The sequence below is a fragment of the Camelus ferus genome, chromosome 15 (genome assembly GCF_009834535.1).
Source record: "Camelus ferus isolate YT-003-E chromosome 15, BCGSAC_Cfer_1.0, whole genome shotgun sequence".
NCBI lineage: Eukaryota > Metazoa > Chordata > Mammalia > Artiodactyla > Camelidae > Camelus > Camelus ferus.
This window is the reverse complement of record NC_045710.1, coordinates 16,459,007-16,483,664: the sequence shown is the minus strand read 5'-3', so window position 1 is coordinate 16,483,664 and position 24,658 is coordinate 16,459,007. Positions and strand designations below refer to the sequence as shown.

At 37.7% G+C, this 24,658-nt stretch overlaps 2 protein-coding genes across 2 annotated transcripts in view; both read right to left on the bottom strand.

Annotated features, from left to right (window-relative positions):
- The window catches only part of FAM228A (family with sequence similarity 228 member A), a 62,939-nt gene that overhangs the window by 15,866 nt on the left and 22,415 nt on the right, over window positions 1–24,658 (bottom strand). The window lies entirely within an intron of this gene.
- FAM228B (family with sequence similarity 228 member B) lies at window positions 1,087–23,984 on the bottom strand. The gene is made up of 9 exons (XM_032497130.1): window positions 23,899–23,984; window positions 22,837–22,964; window positions 18,140–18,208; window positions 16,308–16,499; window positions 15,562–15,642; window positions 12,743–12,830; window positions 12,492–12,648; window positions 5,393–5,500; window positions 1,087–3,205 (listed from the first exon to the last, which is right to left on the bottom strand). Exons 2-9 carry the CDS (start codon window positions 22,933–22,935, stop codon window positions 3,025–3,027), a joined length of 975 nt encoding a protein of 324 aa, XP_032353021.1. The 5' UTR covers window positions 22,936–22,964; window positions 23,899–23,984; the 3' UTR covers window positions 1,087–3,024.

Genomic DNA, 24,658 nt, shown 5'->3' with positions numbered 1-24,658 from the left:
CCTATGCGCCCGGTCCCGCTGATCTTCCTGTGACTAAGAGTCAAACAGCATAAACCAGAGGGTGATAGGCAGAATCAGAATCAGCAAGTGGGAAATCACACTCAAAATAAAATTTTAAATTTTCTAAAGACTGTTGGGAAAACCTGAAGAGAATATGTGGGTGTGGATTTTAAGGATACCTGACTTAATTTAGGGAAAGACCCAGTGAATTGAGCTGGGTGCTAAGTAAGGTAGCTATTAGCATTTCTACTGTATCTTTCAGGCAATATTTCTGGGGAAAACACATTTGCAGTAACTGCCAATTCATGGTATTGCCATTTCTTAGCTATCACACAGACACTGAACTCAAACATTAAGTGAAGTTTATTGCAGATGCTTTTCTTAGACACAGGACAGTTCTCCATGGCCTTCCTTGGTCCTCATCCTGAATGACTCCTGCTGGCAGATGGCTTCCTTGAAGCAGCCTTCTTTTGTGCCCTCTTTTACCAGTCAAGGATCAGGGTATGTGCTCCTTGGTTGCTAAAACCTTTTGAAAGTGACAGAAGAAAAGAGTTAAGGGATGACAGGCTTACAAGAGCAGAAAGAATTCCTCTCCTCAGGTGAGCTCATCTCCTGAAGCCTAGTCCTCCTGTCAGGGCTGAGTGACTCGCAGGCAGGGTCCCCACTCAAACCTCCTGACTCAGCCTCTCCTCACTCTATGGATTCAGAAGCACACAGATTCTGGCACAGAGCCAGCCCTATTATATGTGGGGTAGACCACTGATGTGAGATACCATGTGAGGACCCCCCACGGTCCTGCTTTCAGTTGTCAATATGTCTGGACTGATAATTTACACTAGGATTATGGTGATTTATAAAATACTAGGTTCCTTTTTTTCCCTTTTCTTTTCAAAATTATAAATCTCTGTCCTCTAACCTTCACTATCAGCTGATGGATGACCTTCTGACTTCGTTGTGAAAATGAAGTAATCAGAAGAAGCTTCATTCACCAAGCTGGCTTCATCTGTATCCATGCACTGTTTCCTTCCTCTTATAATGGATGGATGGTCCTGACCTCCAGATGAGTCCAGGATCCCACCTCTCCACAGGTAAAGGGGGTAGGAGGTTGAAGGAATGGATGACGAGACTATTTTAAGTAAAGTCAGCAAAGCCTTCTCTAACAACATGATGTCTGTGCAGAGGTCAGAGTGACCTGAGAGAGTGAGACATGCAGAGATCTGGGGAAAGAGTGTTCCAGGCAGACAGACTGGCAGAGGCAAAAGCCTGAGGTGGGAGTGAGGCTGGTATGTTCATAAAACAAGAAAAAGCAGTGAGGCTGGAGCACAGTGAGTGTGGAGAGAAAGGTGGGTGATGAGCGTGGAGAGGAGACAGGTGCCCATCATATGGGGGTCAGAGCCCATGTTATGGAGTCAGCATAAAACACAAAGTGTGAGGGGAGCTATGAGAAGGTTCTGAGCAGGGGAGAATTCTGATCTAATTAACATTTTTAAAAGATATGGTGCTGCATGGAGAACTGATTACACAGGGTGAGAGCAGAAGGAAGATCAGCTGGGAGGCTAGTGCACTGGCCAGGTAAAACCACAGTTGCTTGAACCAGTGGTAGTAGTGAGGAACTAAGAAGTGAATAAGCTGACACTGCTTGTTACCTATAAGACACAGGGGCTGAGTGAAAGCAAGAAATTAAAAATGACTCCTAGATTTGCGTCCTGAGGGTCCTTTTTGGACTATAGTACTATTCCCTAAACTACGGGAGATTTGGAAGGAAAGCACATTTGGAAGATGAGGGGCAGATATGCACAAGTAAGGAATAATCCTGTTTGGGGCTGCATATATCAAGATACCCACAACCTGTACAATGCATAAGAAGGGTTTGTAGGGTATGATTATAAAGCAACTTACTTTTTTTCCTTGCTGTCCATTTAAACCTGTTCTGTTGGATAGTCCTCCTGACCATCTTCCTGTTTTATTTTCCGTCTTGCTCTTATTAGTAGCTCAAGTGATATATTATTCATTTGTTTGTCTGTCTGTCTCCTCCACCAAAGTGTAAGCTCCTTGAGACCAGAGATTTATCTGTTTTGTTTATCACTAGTCTCCAGCCCCTAAAACACTACCTGGCTTAAGGTCAGTGCTTGTTAAAATTTGAGGAAGAAAGCAAGCAGGCACGTAGGAGGACAGTTAAATGAGTTAAACCACAAAATTAAGTTTTAATACATTTCCCATGAGCTAGTAATAAAGCAGCTCCTTTATCCTTTAGGGGTAGGAGTGGGGAAGTGGAGACAATCAGAAAAGAATGATGGAAAGACTAACTGTATACTCAGACTAACAAACCATTTCCCTACTGAATTCTAACTGGGAGATGGGGAGGATAGGCTGTGACTCCTTCAAATCCACTCCTAAAAGAAGCTACACTCCAGAGACTTGGGACAGGACACAGGGTGTGGAGAAAAGAACCGAAGGGAAGTGGCACCTAGACCTGGAGGCAGGAGCCTAGGCTCGATGAGTCAAATGGCACCAAGTTTCACTATAGTTACCTTAGGATGAGAAATATGTGCTCTGTGAACATCAATATTTCTATACATTTTATATTTGGGGGCTTTTATTTTACTTTTAAAATTTTACTACTTTAATTTAGTATATGGTCCTTTTGAAATTTGTTTGCCTTTCCTGGCTGAATTAAGGGGAACAAAATTTGGGGCCGGGCTTGGTAAATGATAGTGATAACTGGTAAATGGCAGAGAGATGGTAGAGTTGGTGGAGGAACAGAAGAAGGGCAGAAACTCAGTAGAAGGAGCTAGGAAATCCTACAGTCTGCCACCCAGAGGGCACCTCCAACTGTGCAGCTCCCAGGGGCGACTCTCTCCATTCCCTCTGAATAAAGGAACCCTGCCGCAGTTTCTTCAGCTCACTTCCTTGCCCTGTTTTGGGGTGGGGTCGGGGTGGGAGGAGTAGTCTGCTCCCTCCTCTCTTCTGGGAAGCCTGCCATACAGAGAAGTTCCTGGCTGCTCAGGACCAGCAATTGCTGCCTTATGTATTGCAAAATGAGACTACGCCAGCTCTCACTGCGTCCTGGTCCTCATCCCTGTCCATCTCCTGGCTGAGACTCAAGGAGGAGAAGTGCTCTTTAGAGTTGGCCTCTTTGGGACTTGGATTCTTTCCCTCCTGATAACACAGAGGTTCTTTTTCCAAAAAGGATGACCCTGTGTTTCTGTAGGGAGGAACTAGAAAGGAAAGAATTCTAACTATCAACTCAATTGTAGCTTTTAATATTTTATTTAAATTTGAAGTTGATGAGTTCTACATGAATTTATACATTTTTTATGAAAAAGAAACCTAACTAAATAGCAGTACCTTGCTCTAGTAATGTTTTCATCTGAAATCTCACTGCTGCTTAATCAAACAGCTGAGTGAGGGTCCTTTGGTGTAAATGGCCCCTCAGAAAATTGTCCACTGTGCCTCCCGTGGGAAGGTCTAACTCTGTCAAGGAAAACACGCCTTTTCCAACCCAATGCCATGATCGGGATGCTTCCCTAATTCAGGGAAGATAATATAATCTTCCTTCTTCTTTCAGGGGGAACTCATAAACTTAAGCCTCTAGTTTAAAATATAAGCCCCTAGGTACTCCAACAATGCAATATTCTCCTTCATATCTGAGTCATATTTTGCTATAAGATATTTAAGGACAAAACCCCTCCTTTTATACCATGTATAGAAATTAAATAGGATTGAGATGTTTATTATCCTAAAACCTGACCCAAACAGGTCTGTAGACTGTCTGTCTACAGTTAATGACTATAAACAAAGTTACACGTTTGGAGCCTACTATACAAGTGATGCTCAATCATTCCATCTGTTAAGGACTTCAGCCACCAAGTGAATAGGGCTTAGTTTCAGCACTTTCGATTACCCCTCAATTTCAGCTCCCATTCAAAAAAGCAGGAATGTGTTAAACCACACCTCAAGGACACTGAGAAGTCCACAATGGCTAGTACCATCTCTAACAGTCATCAGTTTCTACTTTAAGTCACTAAGACCCCCATAAGGCTATAAGCTGTTCTCTCTGCTGGACATGCCAGAATCAAGCATCTCTAAAAGCCTTCTGGCTTCTGCCTTACTTCATTTATTCATCAAATTCTGAGCTTATTCAGATGAAAGGAAACTACTGCAGCTTATCTGGGGGTTTTTTAGGAACAGAGAGTTGTAGGTCAACCTACTAAACATCATATAAGCTCATTTATCCTCCAGTTGCTCAGTTCTTTTTAAATTATTATCAACAGTTTCACTGAGGTATAATTTATGCACCATAAAATTCACCCATTTTAAATCAGTGATTTTTAGATTTACAAAGTTGTGCAACCGTCACCACGATCTAATTTTAGAACATTCTATCAGCCCAAAAATCTCATATAATCACACTCCATTCCCAACCCCAGCCCTATGCAGTCAATAATCAACTTCCTGTCTCTACAAATTTGCTTTTTATGGACATTTCATATAAATGGAAATAGAACCAAATTTGTGATTATCTTCTTTCACTGAGTATAACAGTTTTGAAATTCATCCATAAGTATTTCTTTTCCTTTTAATTGCTAAATAATGTTCTACGTATGGATGTACCACATTTTGTTCATCCACTCACCAACTGATGAACATTTGGGTGGCTTCTACATTTTGACTATTGTGAATAATGCTACCATGAACACTCATTCATATTCAAGTCTTTATATGGACATACATTTCCATTTCTCCTGGATAGAAACCTAAGAGTTGAATTGCTGGGTCACTTGGTAATTTAATGTTTAACATTTTGAGAAACTGCCAAACTATTTTCCAAAGTTGCTGCACCGTTTCACATTTCTCTTTAGCAATGTTTGAGGGATCTCATTACTTTTAATCAGATACTTAACAAGTTATGTAACTATGCAGAGAAACCTGTTATTTTTAATTCCATAAATGGTAAATTGAGATGATTCCCCATGTTACACACACAGTTGTGTGTGTACCACTTTTCTGCTTACACCCTCTCTTCACTCTGGGCACAATATTGTAATAGCCACTACCCACCAAATCTAGTCCAAAATTCCATTTTTATCACTCCAATTCAATTAAAAATCTCCTAACCTTTAACTTTAATGTGAGTCGTTAACAAATTTTTTCTATGTCTGTGCTTGTTATTTCTGAATGTGTTAACTGCTTGTTCTTTAAAACCAGAAAAGGCTGAGAAAAGCTACCACCTCACCTAGACACAGTGGTGGGAATTGCCTGACACCAGGCCACAAGAGTCTGGTGTATGCCTTGGCACTGACTCCAGCTACTTAAAAGGACAGCAGGCGATGGAAACACAGCCAAGCATCATAAATTAAAGAAGAACAAAGCTATGGAATGAGAGGCTTACTTGTACATAACTGCTTTTTCTTCTTCCTGGGATTCCAGAAGATGAGGAGCTCTTGCCAAGGGTTTCAAATTAAAACTATTATCGTTGAAATTCACTTTCACTTTTAACCTTTAACAAGATAGCATGTGTGAGAGGATGTTTTGAAAACAGTATGAAGTTGCATTTATACATAAATTATTGTTATACATTGACTGCTATGTATATTGTCCAAAATACCACTACTTCAAGCTGGAGTACATTCTTGGGTGTTTAACTCTGATGGAGATTGGCTTACTATTTACTGAGAACCTAGAATCAGCTAGGCAGTTTAAAGTGCTCTCTATATCCCAGAACTGATACTCTAAATGTAAAAAGAAGCCACAGAGATTGTGTCACTTACAAGCATATATGTAAAATGCTTTTCCTAAGAAGGAACCCAAACACTCCATTCCCCAGTCCCCAATGCCCTAAGGTGGCAGGCAGGTGCCTTAGATCCCTCCAGTCTTGCTCAAGAGTTGGTTGGAAGGGTGATACTGGCCCTGTGAGGAGCATCCATTTTGCTGGCACAGATTACAGCAGACTTGGTGTGGTTCTAGGCCAACAACTGAAGCAGCAGCTTCCTGATTCTGCAGTTTCTTGATCGTAGCAGAAACAACACATCCCTTGGCCAGCCAGTTCTACACTGTGATTTTGGGAGTTATTCCTGAAACTCAGTTGTATTTCTTAAGACCTCCCAATGATTTTGTGAGCAGTATAAGTCATCAATAAATGAATCGCTTTCTGAGTGAACTCAGTTGTCTGAAACCAAGAGCCACTGTCCTAACACATGCAACATGCAGATAGCCACACAAAGAATTAATGGAAAGGACCGGCGTGGTCCTGATTTAATCAGAATGAGTTTTCCTAAAGAATGCAGATTTTGAAACGTGTTTTGAGTAAAAGAAATTTATACCTTAATCTAAGGTATAAAGCATTACTAACAAGAGGACAAAAGGGTTTCCTATATTAATATATCTGAGAAGGGCTAATGCAGTGACTCATTTGTCTACAGAAACTTTCTTAGGCAAGGCTGTCTTAGGGCAGAACTTTCAGATAAAGAGTATATAGTAAGGGTGCCAAATGATCATGAAAAGTTTGGAGGAGAAGGGTATTATCCAATTAAACCTTCTTAACTATCTCTCGTTTTGGTCAGAGCAAACTAAAAGCATGGGCAGTAATATCCTTAGTTAACAAATGCAATGGCTTCCCAGTTCTCTATATGCCAAAGCTTCTGGCATAGTGCCTGATCCTTCTTGTCACTCTACCCTCTACTGACATCTGTGGCAAATCACAGACAGCTTCTTCTATCTCCTTTTCTTGCTTCCACCTCCTAAATTTTACAACACAATCTTTCATCTCAGTATTTTATTTTCTTTTTCTCAGTATTCTCTCCTCAGCCTATCTAATCCATTCTTTTGCTTCTACTCGAATTCCAAAGTGAGTAACTCGTCAATGCTGTTTTCCAGCCTCAAATCCTCTTCTCTCTTCAGCGGTAGTCTCAATTTTCCAACTATCTGTAATACATCTTTACCTGCAAGGACCACCAGTATATAAAACTCCATATGAACAAAACTGATCTCATCAACTGCATTTCTGAACCTGCTCCCTCCATGTTCCTTCTTCTACTGATAATGCCTCCATCCTCCCAGTGACCTAGATTTAAATATCAAATTCTTTGACCTCCCCTTCTCCTTGCTCACCATATCCAATTATTACTTCATTAGTCCATGAAACAAATACTGACTTTGTGCCACCCAATTACTGTCCTTATATAAACATATATATATATATGAACAAACAAAAAATATAAATAATGGCTGACTAAAAGCTCTGAGGCAGTGATCTTCAGTTTTGATTATATATTCCTTAGAAAAAGTTTTGAAAAACCAAATGACCATTTGCACATTTTAAAGCTGACACCAACAGTTTTTCATTGTAAGTTTAAATAAGTTTGCTTCTTGTTAATAGATTTTATAAATATCAAATATTCATTAGGATAAAATAAAATGAGTGAGTGAAGAAAGAATTAGTAAACTGGAAAATATATCCAAAGAAATTACCAAAGGAGATGGAAAATATGAAAGACATATTTTAAAAATTAAGATGTAAGATATTTGCATATGATACACGCAAAGACTAACACTTAGTACAAGGGCCCAGGTAAACCAGTCTTTCCCAAACACACTAGCCCCCCTGAGAGTGGAGCAACATGAGTCATAGAAAAGAATCCAGACAAGCGTCCAGAAAACGTTTTGCTTACTACATTAGTCATCTCCAGAACCTTCATGAGGGTAAAAATAAATACTGCAATTGGAACCTACCATATGCCCATTATTAGCTCATTATAAAAAATGAGCTAGTATTTCAATATTCTCAAACAACAAGTTCATACTATACAGCACCGGGAACTATATAAAATATCTTGTAGTAACTTATGGTGAAAAAGAATATGAAAACAAATATATGTATGTTCATGTATGACTGAAGCATTAGGCTGTACACCAGAAATTGACACAACATTGTAAACTGACTATACTTCAATAAAAATATATATACCAAAGAAATCAATATTCTCAATATCATCATCTTCACATACATCCTGAGTTAATCTGTTATAAACAGACTCCTGGTTTGGGTGGACCCTTCCTCATCACCTGCGTTGTTAGGCTTATGATGTTCAAAGGCAATGAAAAAAAGTAGACAGCCCATTCTTTCAGAATTCTGCCCTAAGGTTTATTTCTCTTTTGTATACTACAGTGCCATTTGTGGTAATTTTTTTTAAAATAAGAAATAAAATTATTAGAGTTCCACTTCCACTTAGAATGTAGAAAGTTTCAAATAATATTGCTCCCACCCTAATGACAAGAAAAGGTCAGATAATCTACAAAATCATAACTTTTATTGAGTCCATGAGACCTGAAGGCAAACAAGTAAATGGAATTCCAAAAAAGGAAAGTCCCTTCAAGGGGAGGCAGGACACAACCATTTCAGTCTTTGCTAGAGCATGGAAGAAAGGCTGCTTCCTTACAAGCAGGAAAAAAGGAAAAAAAAAATTGATAACTTGGACTTCATTAAAACTTAAAACTTCCACTCTGCGAAGAGCACTATTAAGAGAAAGAAAAAATAAACCACAGCCTAGGAGAATGTATTTATAAAACACATATCTGATAAAGGCCTCATATCCAAAATATAAAACAAAACAAAACAAAAACACTTAAAACTCAACAATAAGAAAATAAACAAACATTTAAAATTGAGTGAAAGATCTGAACAGACATCTCACCAAAGAAGATACACAAATGGCAAATCAGCATGTGAAAATGCTCAACATCTTATATCATTAGGGAAATGCAAATTAAAACAATAACGAGATACCACTACATATCTAATACAATGGCTAAAATCCAAAACACCAGCAACACCAAATGTTGGTGAAGATGTGGAGCAACAGGAACTCTCATCCATCATTGTTGCGAATGCAAAATGGTACAGCCATTTTGGAAAAGTCTGATAGTTTCTTATAAAGTTAAACAGTTTTACCATAGAATCCAGCAAATGACACTCCTTATTATTTACCCAAATGAGTTGAAAACACATGTCTACACAAAAACCTGCACCTTTATTCATAATTGCCATAACTCGGAAGCAACCAAGATGCCTTTCAGTAGGTGAATGGATAAATTGTGGTACATCCATATGATGGAATATTATTCAGCAATTAAAAACAGAGCTATAAAGTGACAAAAAGACATGGGGAAAACAAATGCATATTACTAAGTGAAAGAAGACAGTATGGAAAATTACTGTATGCATAATGAACTGTATGATTCTACCTATATATGACACTCTGGAAAAGACAAAACCAAAGGGATCGTAAAAAGATCAGTAGTGGCCAGGGGTTTATGGAGAGAGCGATGAAGAGGTGAAACACGCAGGATTTTTAGGTCAGTCAAACTATTCTATATGACACTGTAATGGTAGATACACCACATTACGCATTTGTCAAAATCCATGTAACTGTTCAAAAAGAGTGAACTCTAACATGAACTATAGACTTCAGTTAGCAATAATGTATCAATGTTGGTTCACCAATTGTAAAAAATGTACCACACTAATGCTAGATGTTAATAGGGGAAATTAGATGAGGGGAGTAGGAAGGAAGATATATGAAAACTCTCTGTACTTTCTGCTTAAATTTTCTATAAACTGAAAACTGCTCTAAAAATTTAGGCCTATTAATTAAAAACAAAAGATAATCAGCTAAAAATTTAAGGAATCCTTAAAGGCCAAGTGTGGGCTAGCATGACACTTTGGAATAGCTGGGGAGCCCTCATACAAGAAGTGTTTACACACATGTGCAAGCTCTTCTCCATGGGCTTGCACCAGGTGCTAACAAGAAAGATTGGGCACAGAGCAGAAAACCAGAGACAGCCCCCATTAGTGACAAGGATGTGCAGGAAGAGACTGACAGCTGTAGGCAGACAAGTGTAATGTCCTTCCCACTTCCCTGGACCCTTCCCCCCTACAAGCAAAAGCCTTAAGCTGCTGGGATAAAGGGAGAAAACTCTTTCCTTCAGGAGGAAAAGCAAAGATCTAGCTTCTGAGAGAGGAGGAAAAGCAAAATCTATCTGACTCTGGAGTAGGGATGGGAATCCTCCTAACCCCAGGACAGAGGTAAGGATACACTGTTACGAGGACAGGGATGTGAGTAAAAACTCTCTGTTCCAGGGGGAGGTGCAAGGAACTGCCAAGCAGAGGTCTGCTACTATTGAAAGAGAAGCAGCAAACTACCATCCAAGCACAACCACCGTCACAAGACAGTGTTTGGCTGCCACAAGAAGAGAAAGAAACTCATAAGAAATCACTACTCTTGAAGCCTGAGAACACAGTGCTTGCCTAAAACTGAGGCTAGATAAAGAAAACAGAGAATGTTCCTCCACCCTGATTTCAAGCCTAGCAACAAGCAACTACAGTATACTTCTGGGGATGAATGGAGAGACCCTACCTCCTCCACCTCTGTGATGCAAACTTACAGGGATAGCCAAAAACTGAGGGGGGCACAGGAACATTTGACAAAACCCCTCAGGTACCCCAGCCCCAATCCTAGCACAAGTAACAGCAGCCCACCACTAGAGGTATTTGAAGCCTGTGGTGCATTGAAGGTAACAATGGCAATAATAATACCTAAACCCAGCTCAACATCTGACTAGATAAGCCAGATTCTCTACACTAATGTTTGACATAGAAGAAATATATACATTTTTGGACACAAATATTCAGTCTATACTGTTCTACCTTTAATGCCTGGCATTCAATCAAAAATTACAAGAAATGCCCCCAAAAACCAAAACAAAATAACCTCAAATACCTGGCATTCAATCAATAATTACAAGGGATAAAAAAAAGACAAAATAACTGTTAAGAGATAATGCAATAAACAGAACCAGATTCAGAATAACCCCTAATGCTGGAACTCTAAAATAGAGAATTTAAAATAACTATGTTATTTTAATTTAATTTAACTATGTATGTTAAAGAATCCAGTGGAAAGATGAACAATATGTATGAGGAGATGGAGAATTTTAGAAAAAAGTTAAAACTATGGGGGAAAAAATCAAATGGAAATACTAGTAATAAAAATCATATCAGACACAGAGAATTCTTTTAATGGGCTCTTTGGTATATAAGACAGAACCTAGGAAACACTCATTTAATGGTGATCAACAGATAGGACTCGGCTGAAGAAAGACTCAGTGAACTTAAAAATAGGTCAATAGAAATTGTCCAACTGAAATATTAGTTAAAAAAAAAAAAAGAGTATCTAAGAGCTAAAGAGCTATTGGACAGTATCAAATCATCTAACATACATATAATTGGAGTCTCAGAAGTTTAAAAAAACAAAACAAGAATGGAACTAAAAATAAATCTACCATATGACTCAGCATTTCCACTCCTGGGTATATATCTGAAAAAAAATTAAAGCACTAATTCAAAAAGATACATGCACCCCAATGTTCACAGCAGCATTATTTACAATAGCCAAGATATGAAAGTAACTTGTGTCCATCAACAGATGAATAAAGAAGATGTGTTTTATACATATATGCACGTGTGTGTGTGCACACACAGAAATTCTACTCATCCATAAAAAAAGAATGAAATTTTGCCATTTGCAACAACATAGATGGACTTTGAGGGTATTATGCTAAGTCAGAGAAAGATAAATACTGTATGATATCACTTATATGTGGAATCTAAAAATAAAACAAACTAGTGAATATAACAAAAAAGAAACAGACTTACAAATATAGAGAATAGATTAGTCATTACCAGTGGAGAGAGAGCAGGGAGAAGGGTAAGTTAGAGGTAGGAGGTTAAGAGGTACAAACTACTATGTATAAAATAAATACACTACAAGGATATATTGTACAGCATAGGGAATATAGCCAATATTTTACAATAACTATAAATGGAGTATAACCTTTAAAAACTGTGTATCACTATGGTATACACCTGAAACCTATATAAAATTGTACGTTAACTATACTTCAATTAAAAAAAAAAAAAAACAGGAGAAATAGGGCATAAGAAATACTTGAAGTGACAATGGCCTAGAATTTCCCCCCCAATAATGAAAGACATCAAACCACAGACAAAGAATTTCAGAGAACACTAAGCAGGATAAACAGAAAGGGGGAAAAAACACCCAGGCACATCACACTCCAGCTAATGAAAACCAAAGACAAGTAATATCTTGAAAGTACCCAAGAAAAAAGAAACATCACACACAGAGGAATGAAGACAAGAATTACAGATTTCTCACTGAAAAATGAAATTAAAAAATAAAAAAAAGTCGTGGGAGGAGAGTATAGCTCAGTGGTAGAGTGCATGCTTAGCATGCACAAAGTCCTGGGTTCAATCCCCAGTATCTCCATCAAAAGTAAATAAGTAAACCTAATTACCTCCCCCCACAAAAAGATCAAAAAAAAAATCGTTATTATGAGAAAATTTATATCACTATCTCAAGAAAAAGTTTTCAAATTCCAAGAGGTTCCATGACTTCTATTATATTAACCATTACCTGCTCCTTTTACAAAATTCACTTTCTATGTAGTTTGTAGGCAGTTTAAGCCACTCATTCGGAGTCATAAAGTGCCTTGAATTAGAAATTCCTGGGAATCTGGAATGCAGTTTGGCCTTCTCAATCTCTTTAAATTCTTTCATTGTATATATTTTGCCTGCAGGGAGATTATTAACCTAAATTAGCACCCTTAAATGCAACTCTCATTGCTCTTGGGTTATGAAATCACATGACAATTAGGAACTAAGTACCAGTCTCACACTGAAGAAGAGTTCTTTTCCCATCATCTTTGTCATATTGTGCCTTTTTCAAAGGGTCACGAAATGGTCGGATGGTAACCTACAAGAAAAGCACTTCTTTGAGGACTGGGTTGCAGGTCTTTTCCAGGCTATTTTAAGCATCCATGTATGGCTGTTATGCCAGAATCAAGATTACAGTATCTACAAACTAAGGGCAGTCTAATCATTACATATATTTAACACATTACAAAGAGTTGGGGACACTCCAATACATATCTTAGCAAGGCCCTCCAGCCAAAGCAGCATGGTTAGCGCTTATATTAAAAGGTCTTTTCAGATTATTGTGGATATTCTTTTTAGACACTATACTCAAACTATGCCCAAACTCAACAAGCAATAGTTTCTTAAAGGTTAGTTATGATGTGGAATCTGAAACCACATCAATGAGTTATTCAAACTCTGCTACATTAAAATCCATTGGTCTGTCTTGAACATTGAATCGATCTTTTAACCATATTATGATTTGGTTGTTTACAAAAAATTAGATCACTGAGTTATGTGAGGTCTTGCAAATGTTAATACATTTCATTATACCAAAATCACATTCATTAACATCTTGCCAATCTCATCAGTAAAGTCTTTGGGAACTGAAACACTCAGTATGGAATGACTTTTCAAAAATCCAGATTTCTTCTTGAAAGCTCACATTTTATCATTGGCAACAAATATTGTAAGCTGTTTTTCTTGAAATGACAGACTCACTTCATTAACTTTCCAGAAAATGTCCGCCAAACACCCAAGACTTAATAACTATAGTCTTGTAAGTCATTCCTTCAAGTAAAAATGATGTTCCAAGAAAAAAAAATCAGCAGTTCAGCTCATAATTCAAACAACCATACTGTATTTCAATATGCAGAGGTACTCTTTGAATGTTTTCCATTTCATCACAGAATACTAAAAGTGAAGTGGATGTGTAGCGGAGTTTGGGTATTTTGAGCACTAGCTGTCCCAGACTCCTTGCAGGGCATCCTGCAATAAACGCCGCACTTTCTTTCACCAAAAAAAGGAAAGAAAAAAAAAAGATATGTGCTAAAGGAGCAGCACTTAATAAAATTAATCATTTTTACTATTTGATCAAGGACATTCTCAAGAGAAATTAAATTCTTTTCCTCTGACTGCATGAGAGTGAAAAATATGACTTCCAGTACAATCAGGTGACACTGATTTAACTTGTTCTAAGACACTAGCAGTTTTACTCACCATTGCTTTCGCACCATCAGTGCAAATTTATACAACTTCAAAGTGCAGAGCTTAACCTTAAAAGGTCACCTATCAGCTTCATTTAGAGAAGCAGCATGGTGAAAGATCAGAACGGAATTTGGGTATCAAAAAGATGTGGTTTCAAATCCCAATTCTGACCCTACCTAGCTATGTTACTAGCTAGTACATCTGAGGCTCTAATTCTAAACTCTCAGTTTAACTCTCAGCTATAAAAATAGGGACAATAGCTCATACACATAAACCAACTGGAGGAAAAAATTTTAAAGCCCTACTTTGCAACTGCCAGCAGTTTAAAATGTCTATGACCAAAAGTAAGTTTTTTGTTTTATTTATCCACTACTTATTTGAAGTTATGGCAGCAGTTCTCAAATTGAGGTATGTAGATCTTTGAGAGTCCTAAAACTCTTTTAGGAGGTCCATTAGGCCAAATCTTTTCATAATAGTGCCAGATACCATATGCCTTTTTCATTGTGTTGACATTTGCACTATTAGCAAAAGTGTCAGATTCTCTGGTGGGGTTGCAAATTAATACAACTATTTTGGAGGACAATTTGGTGATATGACTCAAATTCATGCATAACCTTTAACCCAGCAATTCTACATAAGGAAAAAATTAAGAAATACATAGTTACAGGAATGTTCATCATAATGTCATTTATAACAGCAATAGGTCAAAAACAATCAAGACATTCAAAATAGAGAAATTTCTTTTAAAGATGGTATAGACTGGAATTTGACACAATATTGTAAAACGATTATAAATCAATAAAAAATGTTTAAAAAAAAGATGGTATAGTAAGAAACTACATATGGTTAGAAACACATCTACACTTTGCTGTTTACAGCTATGTGACCTTGGACAAGTAACTTATTGGTGCCTCACTTGCCTTATCTGTAAATTAGCAAAGAATGTAAAATAAAATGAAAAAAAAAAATTCCTAACATTTGGTTAAGCCCTCAGTGCAAGTTAACTGTTACAAATAACAGAAAACCATGCATTGGTTAGAACTGTATATTTACATTTGTTGACAAAGAAAGAAGCAAATCATAAACTATTAAGGGAAAAAAAGGAGATTTTAAAACTGAATGTGTAGTATGATCTCATTCTTACAAAAGAAAAATGTGTATATATATCTACATATAGAAACAAGTTTTGAAGGATACACAGAAATCTGAGTTCATTCTAGGTAATGGAATTATGAGTCATCTTATTCTTTATTTAAAAACTGATTTTTCTCATTTATATGTCATAAAAATGAAATTTTTAAACATTACCTATTACCCAATTATTATGTAATGTTTTTAAATGTTATAGAGATTTCAGGTTTAATTTACTTCAGACTTTGGCTTTTTTTGTTCGTTTCTAAGATATGGAGATGGGACGTGATTCTTAAGACATTATTGCATTCTTAGGGAATCACTAAAGGACACACACACACACGTGCATATATATGTTAAGCAATGCAAACTCATAAATATTTTAATCTCCACTAGAGTGACAGCTCAAAAAAACCAACCACATAATACCAAAGTTAAAATTAGAGATCTACCTTCAGAAAATCCGGGTCCTCCCTGCTCATGTAAAAAGGATCATATTCTTTTGGATCATAATGCTCTATAAATGCATTTTCCTATAGGAAGGAAATAAAACCACACATAAGATCAGGAGGTGAATAATTAATTTTGAGCATACCAGGTCTCAAAAGTAATCAAATATACAGTTCCACTCTTATGCTTTGAAATGGCATCAATGACAAATGCAAAAGGGAAAGGATGACCAAACTGGAAATTAAATTTAATGTATTTAAGCAATAAATATTATAGTGATAGACGGAATCTGCTAAAAATTAGCAAGATTTTTATAAAGAATGTTGGAACACTAAAAGATTTGGGGATTTGTTTTTAGATGCTTACTAGTTAAGCATCTCAGATCTGTTAAAAATGCCAGGAGAACAGAAATATTTTATAGCTTTGCAAATGATCAAGTTCCAGAATTTAAAAATATATATATCTTGAACTCAGAATCCAATTTTTAAAACTGGCATATAAAATTAATAATTACATGGGAAAAAAAAAGAAAAAATGAGATTCTAATGTACATGTTTAAACCTAGCCCTACCCTCCCCCTCCACCCTTTCCGCATGCTCTGGATTCAAGAACAGTATCTGCTATAATAGAGGACAGATCACACGTACACAGAGTTGGGAAGGGCAGGCTGTTAGAATGATTATAAATAAACAAAGATAACTACAGTTCTTAAACCAACTGAAAAAAGTATCAAATGATCTCTTAGTACCTTTTTATTTACGTATTTTAAAAAGTCATCTAATTCCTTTTGTCTCCTTTTTATAATCTTCTTATGTGAACTAACTTTTTCTATAATTTTCTTCTGGAGAGGATCTGCCACATGGTCAACCCATCTTTTATATAGCATCTCTTTTTTTCTTGTATTTAAGAAGTCATGATGTTTTAAATACTTATCTAGTTCCTAGTAGGCAGTGACAGGAAAGACAAATATATTATCCTAAAGCTTTCTTGTTCCAAAATTCAAACTTCATTTATATTCCTAAGAATAACCACAAAAATCATTCATTAATTAAATCATTGATTTGGCTTCTACTTTGTTACTCACACTATACTGGAAACCAAGAATACATGAATAAATTAGATAATATGCCTGTTCCCCCTGAGAGACAGACTACAAAACAATGGGAAGAGGAACAATATAGCAAGATATATGTGGGGCTCAAACAGATACTTATATACCAGTGTTCACTGCAGTATTATTCACAATAGGCAAGAGGTGGAAACAACTCCAGTGTCCATCAGCAGATGAATATATAAACAAACTGTGGTAAATACATACAATAGAATATTATACAGCCAAAAAAAGGAGCAAAGTTCTGACACATGCTATAACATAGATGAACCTTAAAAACAATATGCTAAGTGAAATAAGCCAGACACAGAAGGACAAACATAGGACTCCATTTATATGAAATATCTAGAATAGGCAAATCCACAGAGACAGAAAGTAAATTAGAGGTTATCAGAGGCTTGGGGAAGGAGAAATGGGGAGTTCTTACTTAAGGAATACAAAGTTTTTCTTGGGGTGATGAAAATATTTTGGAAATAGATAGTGATGCTGGTTGCACAACACATGAATGTAATTAATGTCACTGAATCGTACACTCAAAAACGGTTAAACACAGCAAATTTTATGTATTTTACCACATTAGAAAAATAATTAAATTTTACAAAAAGATTCCCAAAGTAGTAGACAATTTGGATGGGCCTTAAAAAACAGAGTTATATAGGAAAAAAGGAAGGACAGAGAATGAGGAAGAAGAATATCCTACTGGGAACAAAGAAAAGAGACAAGAGTGAAGAGGCAGAACTGTGGCACAACTTGGTATAAATGGTAAGTAGCCTGCAAAGAAAATGCCTGAATTAGGTTATAAACTAAATCATTCTCACCAGAACTTCTCATTCACCTTTCATCTAGCAAATAAAATCATGTGATTACTAGTAGGAACAACATGAAATTTAAAATTAAAAAAAATAATAATGATAAAAACCCTGAGTCTTCTCTAGGCCATATTCCTAACTTCAGCTCATAGCACATTTCAACTATTGTCAATGAATAGCTCCTTTCCTTTTTAAACAACTCTAAAGAAAATTCTTAAAAACAAAAATAGGTTACCCACTCCAGTGTTTAGTACACTTCACATGGACAATTGTCTTGTCTTACAATTCAACCTATCCTGCTACAGTTAAAGCCTTGTTCTTACCTATGAACACCTGAGTAATAACTGGTGTGTTCCAGTAACAACTCTTAAAGCTCTTAAGAATACACAGTGACTGCACAGAAGCCCCACTAAAATGAAGGAACAAGTTGAGCAGGAGGAAACTCTTACAAGTTATCTATGAAAGAATCCCCACAAAGTATAGGAAAAGAGGAAGCAAATTAAAGCAATCTCAGAGATCTTTTGAGGTTAATCCTAAAGACTAATGAATGTTTTAATTCTGTTTTCTGTATTTTATAAAATTTTTATGACAATGCACTATATCTAAAATGGAAAAACAAAGTTTAATTTTTAATTGAGACATTCTGTAGCCAATTCCTACCTTAATTACATAATTTTCTCTATATAATATTGATTGAATATCGGCATCAATATCTTCTTTAGCTAATGCCTAAAATGACAGAATGAAAAATTGAAAATTAAGTATTAAAAAATTAAATTATTAATAGTACTTAGACTCATAATATTTTATGTGACATATCCCTGGAAAGTTCTCTGTAAATTCAATTTTTCTACCTCAAATCATATCATCAAGTACTTTTTAAAGAGTATTTGAATCTTTCTGCCCTCACAGTCCATTCTAAGGCAAAAAAAATAACTCAGATCACAGACATTTTGAATCCTAACATGGTCAAGTGACTTGCCCATAGTCACCTGGTAAGTAAAACCCATCTTTTTTCACATCCTATAATGTGATACAATCAGGCCTCTATTTGAATTCATTTAATCATTAGTGAATCCTATTTGAATTCATTTAGTAATTACAGCTATCAAGTATCAATAATAACTATTTTTATAAACAAGTCACATTTTCAATATTTTAAAGCAACACAGTCTTCAGGAAATAGTTCACGGTATTAAATTTTTCCATTTTCATAACAAAACTTCCAGTTAAACATCTGCCAGAAAATATAACAGGTTGATTTCTACCACACATATGAATACAATTAACATCATCGAATTATACACTTAAAAACGGATTTTATGCTATATATTTTTTTCCACAATGGAAAAAATGATTAATAGTAAGACTCCCTAAGTGGGAGGCACTTGGGATAGGCTTTTGAAATACTCTGATAATTACACAAAAATAAAATAGTCTCAAATTAATTGTCAGTGGAATTAGTTGTCTTCAGTTCTACTACTCTTGTTTTCTAGAACAGATCAGTAAAATCTCAAAAATCTAAGAATTAACCTTCCGCATTAACACACAAAGAAATTACGGCTCAAGGGAATTAAGAAATAACAGAAGCCTCGAAAATCCTGCAGTCTGGAATTCAATTAAACGTGTCTAACTTCAAAATCATTTTCTTCATTTTTTTTCTGCCTCACTGAATTGCTATTCCTAGCAAATTTATTGTTCTCAAAACCAAGATGGATACTGAATTAATATTCTAAACAAAAATATAAAAAACAACCAACTGAAGACACTGGAGACTGATCTGAAGCAGGCAGAAAATAAAGGGTAGCCAACACTTGGAAAAAGACAACAGCACTAGGTAAGTTTTTAGTTTTTTATGGATTTTTGTCTCAGAGCAGGCCTCAGTCAGAGCTCAAGGAGGTGGCTCAAATTCAGATAGAAATATGTAGTTTCAGATTCAAGAATTAGAATATAAAATTCAGGGCAACTAGAGCTGCAGGAAGTGAGAGAAGGAATGCTATGAATTCTGCAGACCGAATCTCTGACAGATCCTTGAACTATGTATGCACAAAGCAGACTCCATGCAGCCCAGCTAAAGCTAAAAAGGACTACACTGATTTCACGAGCTGCCAATTGAGGGAGAGACAAAGTTTGGAGTCTGTGTTCAGCCAAATTAACTGCCTGCTAAAACAAAAGCTGTATTCTTCAGAGGAACGTAACAAATCCAGACCTTTTACAATGTACCATTCATCATGTTTAAAATAAAGTCTAGAATCGCTAGACACACAAAGAAACAGGAAAATGTGACCATATTTAAAAGAAAGACAACCAGTGGAGACCAAGTCTGAGATGGCTCATATGTTGGAATTAGCAGACAAGGATTTTAGGTCAACTATTACAGCTAGGTTTAAGTCAAAGGAAAATAAGGGAGGAGGGTATAGTTCAAGTGGCAGAGTGCATGCTTAGCATGCAGGAGGTCCTGGGTTCAATCCCCAGTACCTCCTCTAAAAATAAATAAACCTAATTACCTCCCCCCAAAAAAACTAAAAAAAAAAAAAAAAGGGAAAAAAAGAAGTTAATGGAAAATATACTCCTAACGAATGGATAGAAAAATCTCAGCAGAGAAATAGAGACTGAAAAATAACCAAGTGGGAAATACAGCTCTTAAATTTAAAAAACAAACTTGAATGGGCTTAATGGCACATTAGAAATGACATAAAAAAGAGTCAGTGAACCTGAACCCAAATCATTAGAATACACCCAGTCTGAAAACAGAAATTGAAAAGATTGGAAAATGAATAGAACTGCAGTGATAAGAGGCAATAGTGAAAAGTTCAACAAGTTGATAACTGGAGTCTCATAACTGATAAATTAAAGAATGGAGCAGGAAAGAAACAAAACAAAACTGAAGAAATAACGGCTAGGATGAAAACTTCAACATTTAAGGAAGATAGAATAACAGGGAATATATTTACTCTCCCACCTTAAAAAAAAAAAAAAAAGGGAAACAACAGTTCCCATGACACTGAACATCAAGCTATGAAGGACAACGGCTCCTGAGATACAGAAAACAAGGTTAGCCCTATAATAGCTCGTTAGTGCCTGGAGAGAATTCCAGCCTGTGGCACGGAGAGGAGGAAAGCAGGTAGAACCCACCTTTCTCCCTGAAATGAGGGGAGTTGTAAATCTGGAAAGGCCAGGGAAGTTATAGTTCATAGGGTGGAGTACCATAGAAAGGAAAGTCACACAGGGAAAGAGCTTTGGGGATCTGCAGAGAATTAGATCTGTAGGGGGTCCCCCTTGGGTCTTCAGCTGAATGCTGAACACTATACATATGTGGGGAAACTACCCAGAGAAACGCTGGGCAAAGAAGTACCTGAAAGAATTCGGGGAACAATCCCTAGAGGCCACAGAGGCCCAGGAGTTATTTAAGCTTCAAGCAAACGATTAAACATGTAACTGTATTTCCCAAAAGGAGAGGAGGTGGGACAGAAACAATATTTAAAAAAGAATGGCTGAAATTTTTCCAAATGTGTTGGGAAGTATATGCCCACAGATACAAGAGGTTCAATGAACTCTAAGCAGTGGAGAATGTAAAACAGCCACTGTGGGAAACAGCAGGCAGTTCCTCAAAGTGTTAAACACATAATTACCATATGACCTAGCAACTTCATTCTTAGGTTATACACCCAAGATATGTGAAAACATACATTCACCCAAAAACCTGTATACAAATGTTCATATTGGCATGATTCACAATAGCCAAAAACTAGGAACAATCCAAATGACCACCCACTGATGATGAATGGATGAATAAAATGTGGTATATCCATATACTGGAGTATCATTTGGCCATAAAAAAGGAATGAATTACTGATACATGCTACAACATGAATGAACCTGGAAATCATTATGCTAAATGAGAAAAGGCTGTTACTAAGAACCACATACTATATGATTTCATTTGTATAAAATGTCCAGAATAGACAAAGCGGATTAGTGGTTGCCAGAGACCAGGGGAGAAGGGAATGGAGAGTGACTGCTGAAGGGTATAAATTTTCTTTGGGGGGTGATGAAAATGTTCTGGAATTTGATAGTGGTGATGGTTATACAACCTTGTGGATATACTACAAACTACTGAATTACACACTTTAAAGTAGTGAATTTTATGGTATATGAACTATATCTCAATAATAAAAACTCAACAACAAAATAACTCAATTTAAAAATGGGAAAAATATTTGAACAAACACTTCATTAATGAATATATATAAATGGCAAGTAAGATATGACAAGATGCTCAACATCATTAGTCATTAGGGAAATGCAAACTAAAAACACAATGAGATGCCACTCCACATCTTTCAGAATTTCTCAAATGTAAAAGACTACACACACAAAGATTATACCAAATGCTAGCTAGGACGTGAAACATTGGAACTCTTATACACTGCTAGCGGAAATATAAAATAATACAGTAACTTTGGAAAACTGTTTGGCAGTTTCATAAAAAGTTAAGTTCATTTATCAGATGACCCAGCCACTCCTTAACTATTTACTCAAGAGAAATGAAAACATATCTCCATGCAAAGACATGTGCATGAATGTTCCTTTTAGCTTTATTTGTAATAGCCAAAAACTATAAAGAACCCAAATGTCCTTCAAGAGAATGGACAAACTGGGATATATAGCATTTAGCTGGGATATACAGCATTTAGCTAAAAAAAAAAAAAAAAAGAATGAAGTGTTTATACATGCAGCACCATGAACTGCAAAGTAATTATGCTGAGTGAAAGAAGCCAAACAAAAAGAATACATACCAAAAGATTATATTTGTATAAAATTTTTAAAATGCAAAATAAACTACAGGGATGAAAACCAGGCAGGGAGGGAAGGAGGGAGGGGTTACAAAGGGACACAATGAATAAACTTTGGGAGTAGTGAATATGTTCAGTATCTTGACTGAAGTGATACTGTCATGTGTGAATACATAGGTCAGAACGTATGAAACTACACTTAAAATATATGCAGTTTATTGTATATCAAGTATACCCCAAGCTGTGTAGTAAAAAGGTTAAAATCTTGGGGGGAAAAAAAACCCCACACAACATCCGTAACTGTGGGTGATGCAGCTAAAGCAGTGCTTCAGGAGAAACTTAATAACTCTGTTATATTAGGAAAGGTATATAACCAATGACCAGTGGTGATTCCACATTGAGAAGTTAGAAAACGAAGAGCAAAGTAAATACAAAGTTGGTAGAAAAAAGGAGATAAGAAGCAGAACGAAACAGAAAACATAGAAAAATAATATATTTAACACAAGCCATTTCTCATTGCAACTACCCAAGTATAAACTTCAAAATGCCATACTATTGTACCTCCATAAAAGAAAGTGGCTGTGGCTCCAACCATTCTTTTGAGCTCTTGAGCTTGGGAAGTTTGTCATTTATCAGATCATCCCTGTCTAAATTTTTCATTGTGGCCACAAATAGAGCCCCTAGAAAAACTAAAAAAAAAATAAATAAACTTAGTAATGAGAATTGACAATTATTTTCTCTTCTGTTTAATTAATAATCAGTATTTGTGGCCATGAACGGACGTGGAATGGATTCTGGACATCAGACATCCACGCTTTCCTTAACAAGAGAGGCCTCCACTACAGACTAATGCCGATGTCTTCAGAGCCAGCCTCCCTGTAAGCAGGGGAGTTCCGGCACCCACCCGCCGCCCCCTGGAGTTCCAGGCTTCCCACAGCGTCCATTCGCGCCGGTGTGGCAATTATCAGCCTGGCTTCTAGGAGTCGCATTTGCAGCTTTCTGACTTTGAATGGGCAGTTACAGCTTTCTGGCTACTGAAGCACACACAGGTTGGGCCTCTTAAGAGAAGGAAGGAAGGACTTTTTAACAAACATTTCTTGTCTTCGAGCTCTGAGAGGCCCAAACCGCCCCCCGGCACCGACCACGCCAGAGGTAGACCTACAGCCCCCACGACTCCACCCCGTCCCTCCTACCCCGCGGGCAAGATGCGTGCGGCCTCCGTCCTGCCTGGCAGGGAGGTTGCTGACCGCGATCGATACCTCAGCTCCCCTCCCCAGACTGGGAAGGCCTCTGGCTCCCGTGCACCACGCGGGGACCCAGGCCGACGGCCCACGGCCCCTGAGTTGGCGGCGGCAGCGGGAGGGTGAGCCCGCCCCGGACACCCGCCTCGACCCAGCTCGAACCCGTCGCCTCGGGATGTGAGAACGTTTCGCGTCCAGTGTCTCCAGACGCAGCAGCCTCTCCGCCGCGGCGGACAACTAGTCCGCGCGGCGCCGAAGCGAGTGGAGGACTCCGAATTCCGTGGGGTCTCCGAGTCCAGAGACCCGACCGCTGCGATCCTGAGCCCCGCGCAACTGCGCTCCCGCAACCCGGTCCACGGAGAAGGAACCTGGAAAGCCGTACCGCCGGCCAGCGGGCTGACCGTGCATTCAGGAAGCAGCGGTAGCGCTTCTCGGTGACGGGCAGCTGCCACAGCCAATACCTGAGCACGTCGTCCTCTAGCCCCGCCTTCCCTCTGCCGTTGACGGGCGCCTGCGCCGTACGCCGGAAGAGTGCTGGGCTCCATCCTTAATACCCTAGTGTCTTCCCTCAGGTCTGGCGCACCGCGCTTCCCCCAGCCCACTGTGCCTCCTGTGCATCTCCCCAGCCAACCAGTGGACACTAACCCCCTCCCTCGCCCTCAGTAACCCTGATTCAGGGAGACCCCCGTGGGCCAAGTCACCGCGAAGGGTGTGGTGGGCAAGAGGCACCTGCCTCAGTGTCCCTTGGAAGGACGAGTGTTTGTGGAGTGTGTCCCAATGAAGGATGGTGCAAGAAGACTTGAGAACTTGCGCGAATGTCGCTTTGAGTACCTTAAGGATGTTTTTAGTCGCATGGAGTGTTGACCAGTGTCCATAGTTGGTGCTGATGCTGGTCAGTGGGAAAGGAACGTGTGGACACAGCATATCTTGTTTAGTCTTGTTTATTTAAGTGGTTCTACATTTCGTCAGGTTTTTTATTTTTGATTTTTAATCCTAGATGATTATGATGCAAACCATTGACAAAGCTGTGATTTTCCAAACTCATAACCCTCTCGCTGAACTGACGTTCTATGATTGTTTTCCTCTTCAAGTACTGGTGGACGCTAGATGATGGACCGCCATATTCACTCTTTATCTTTTCA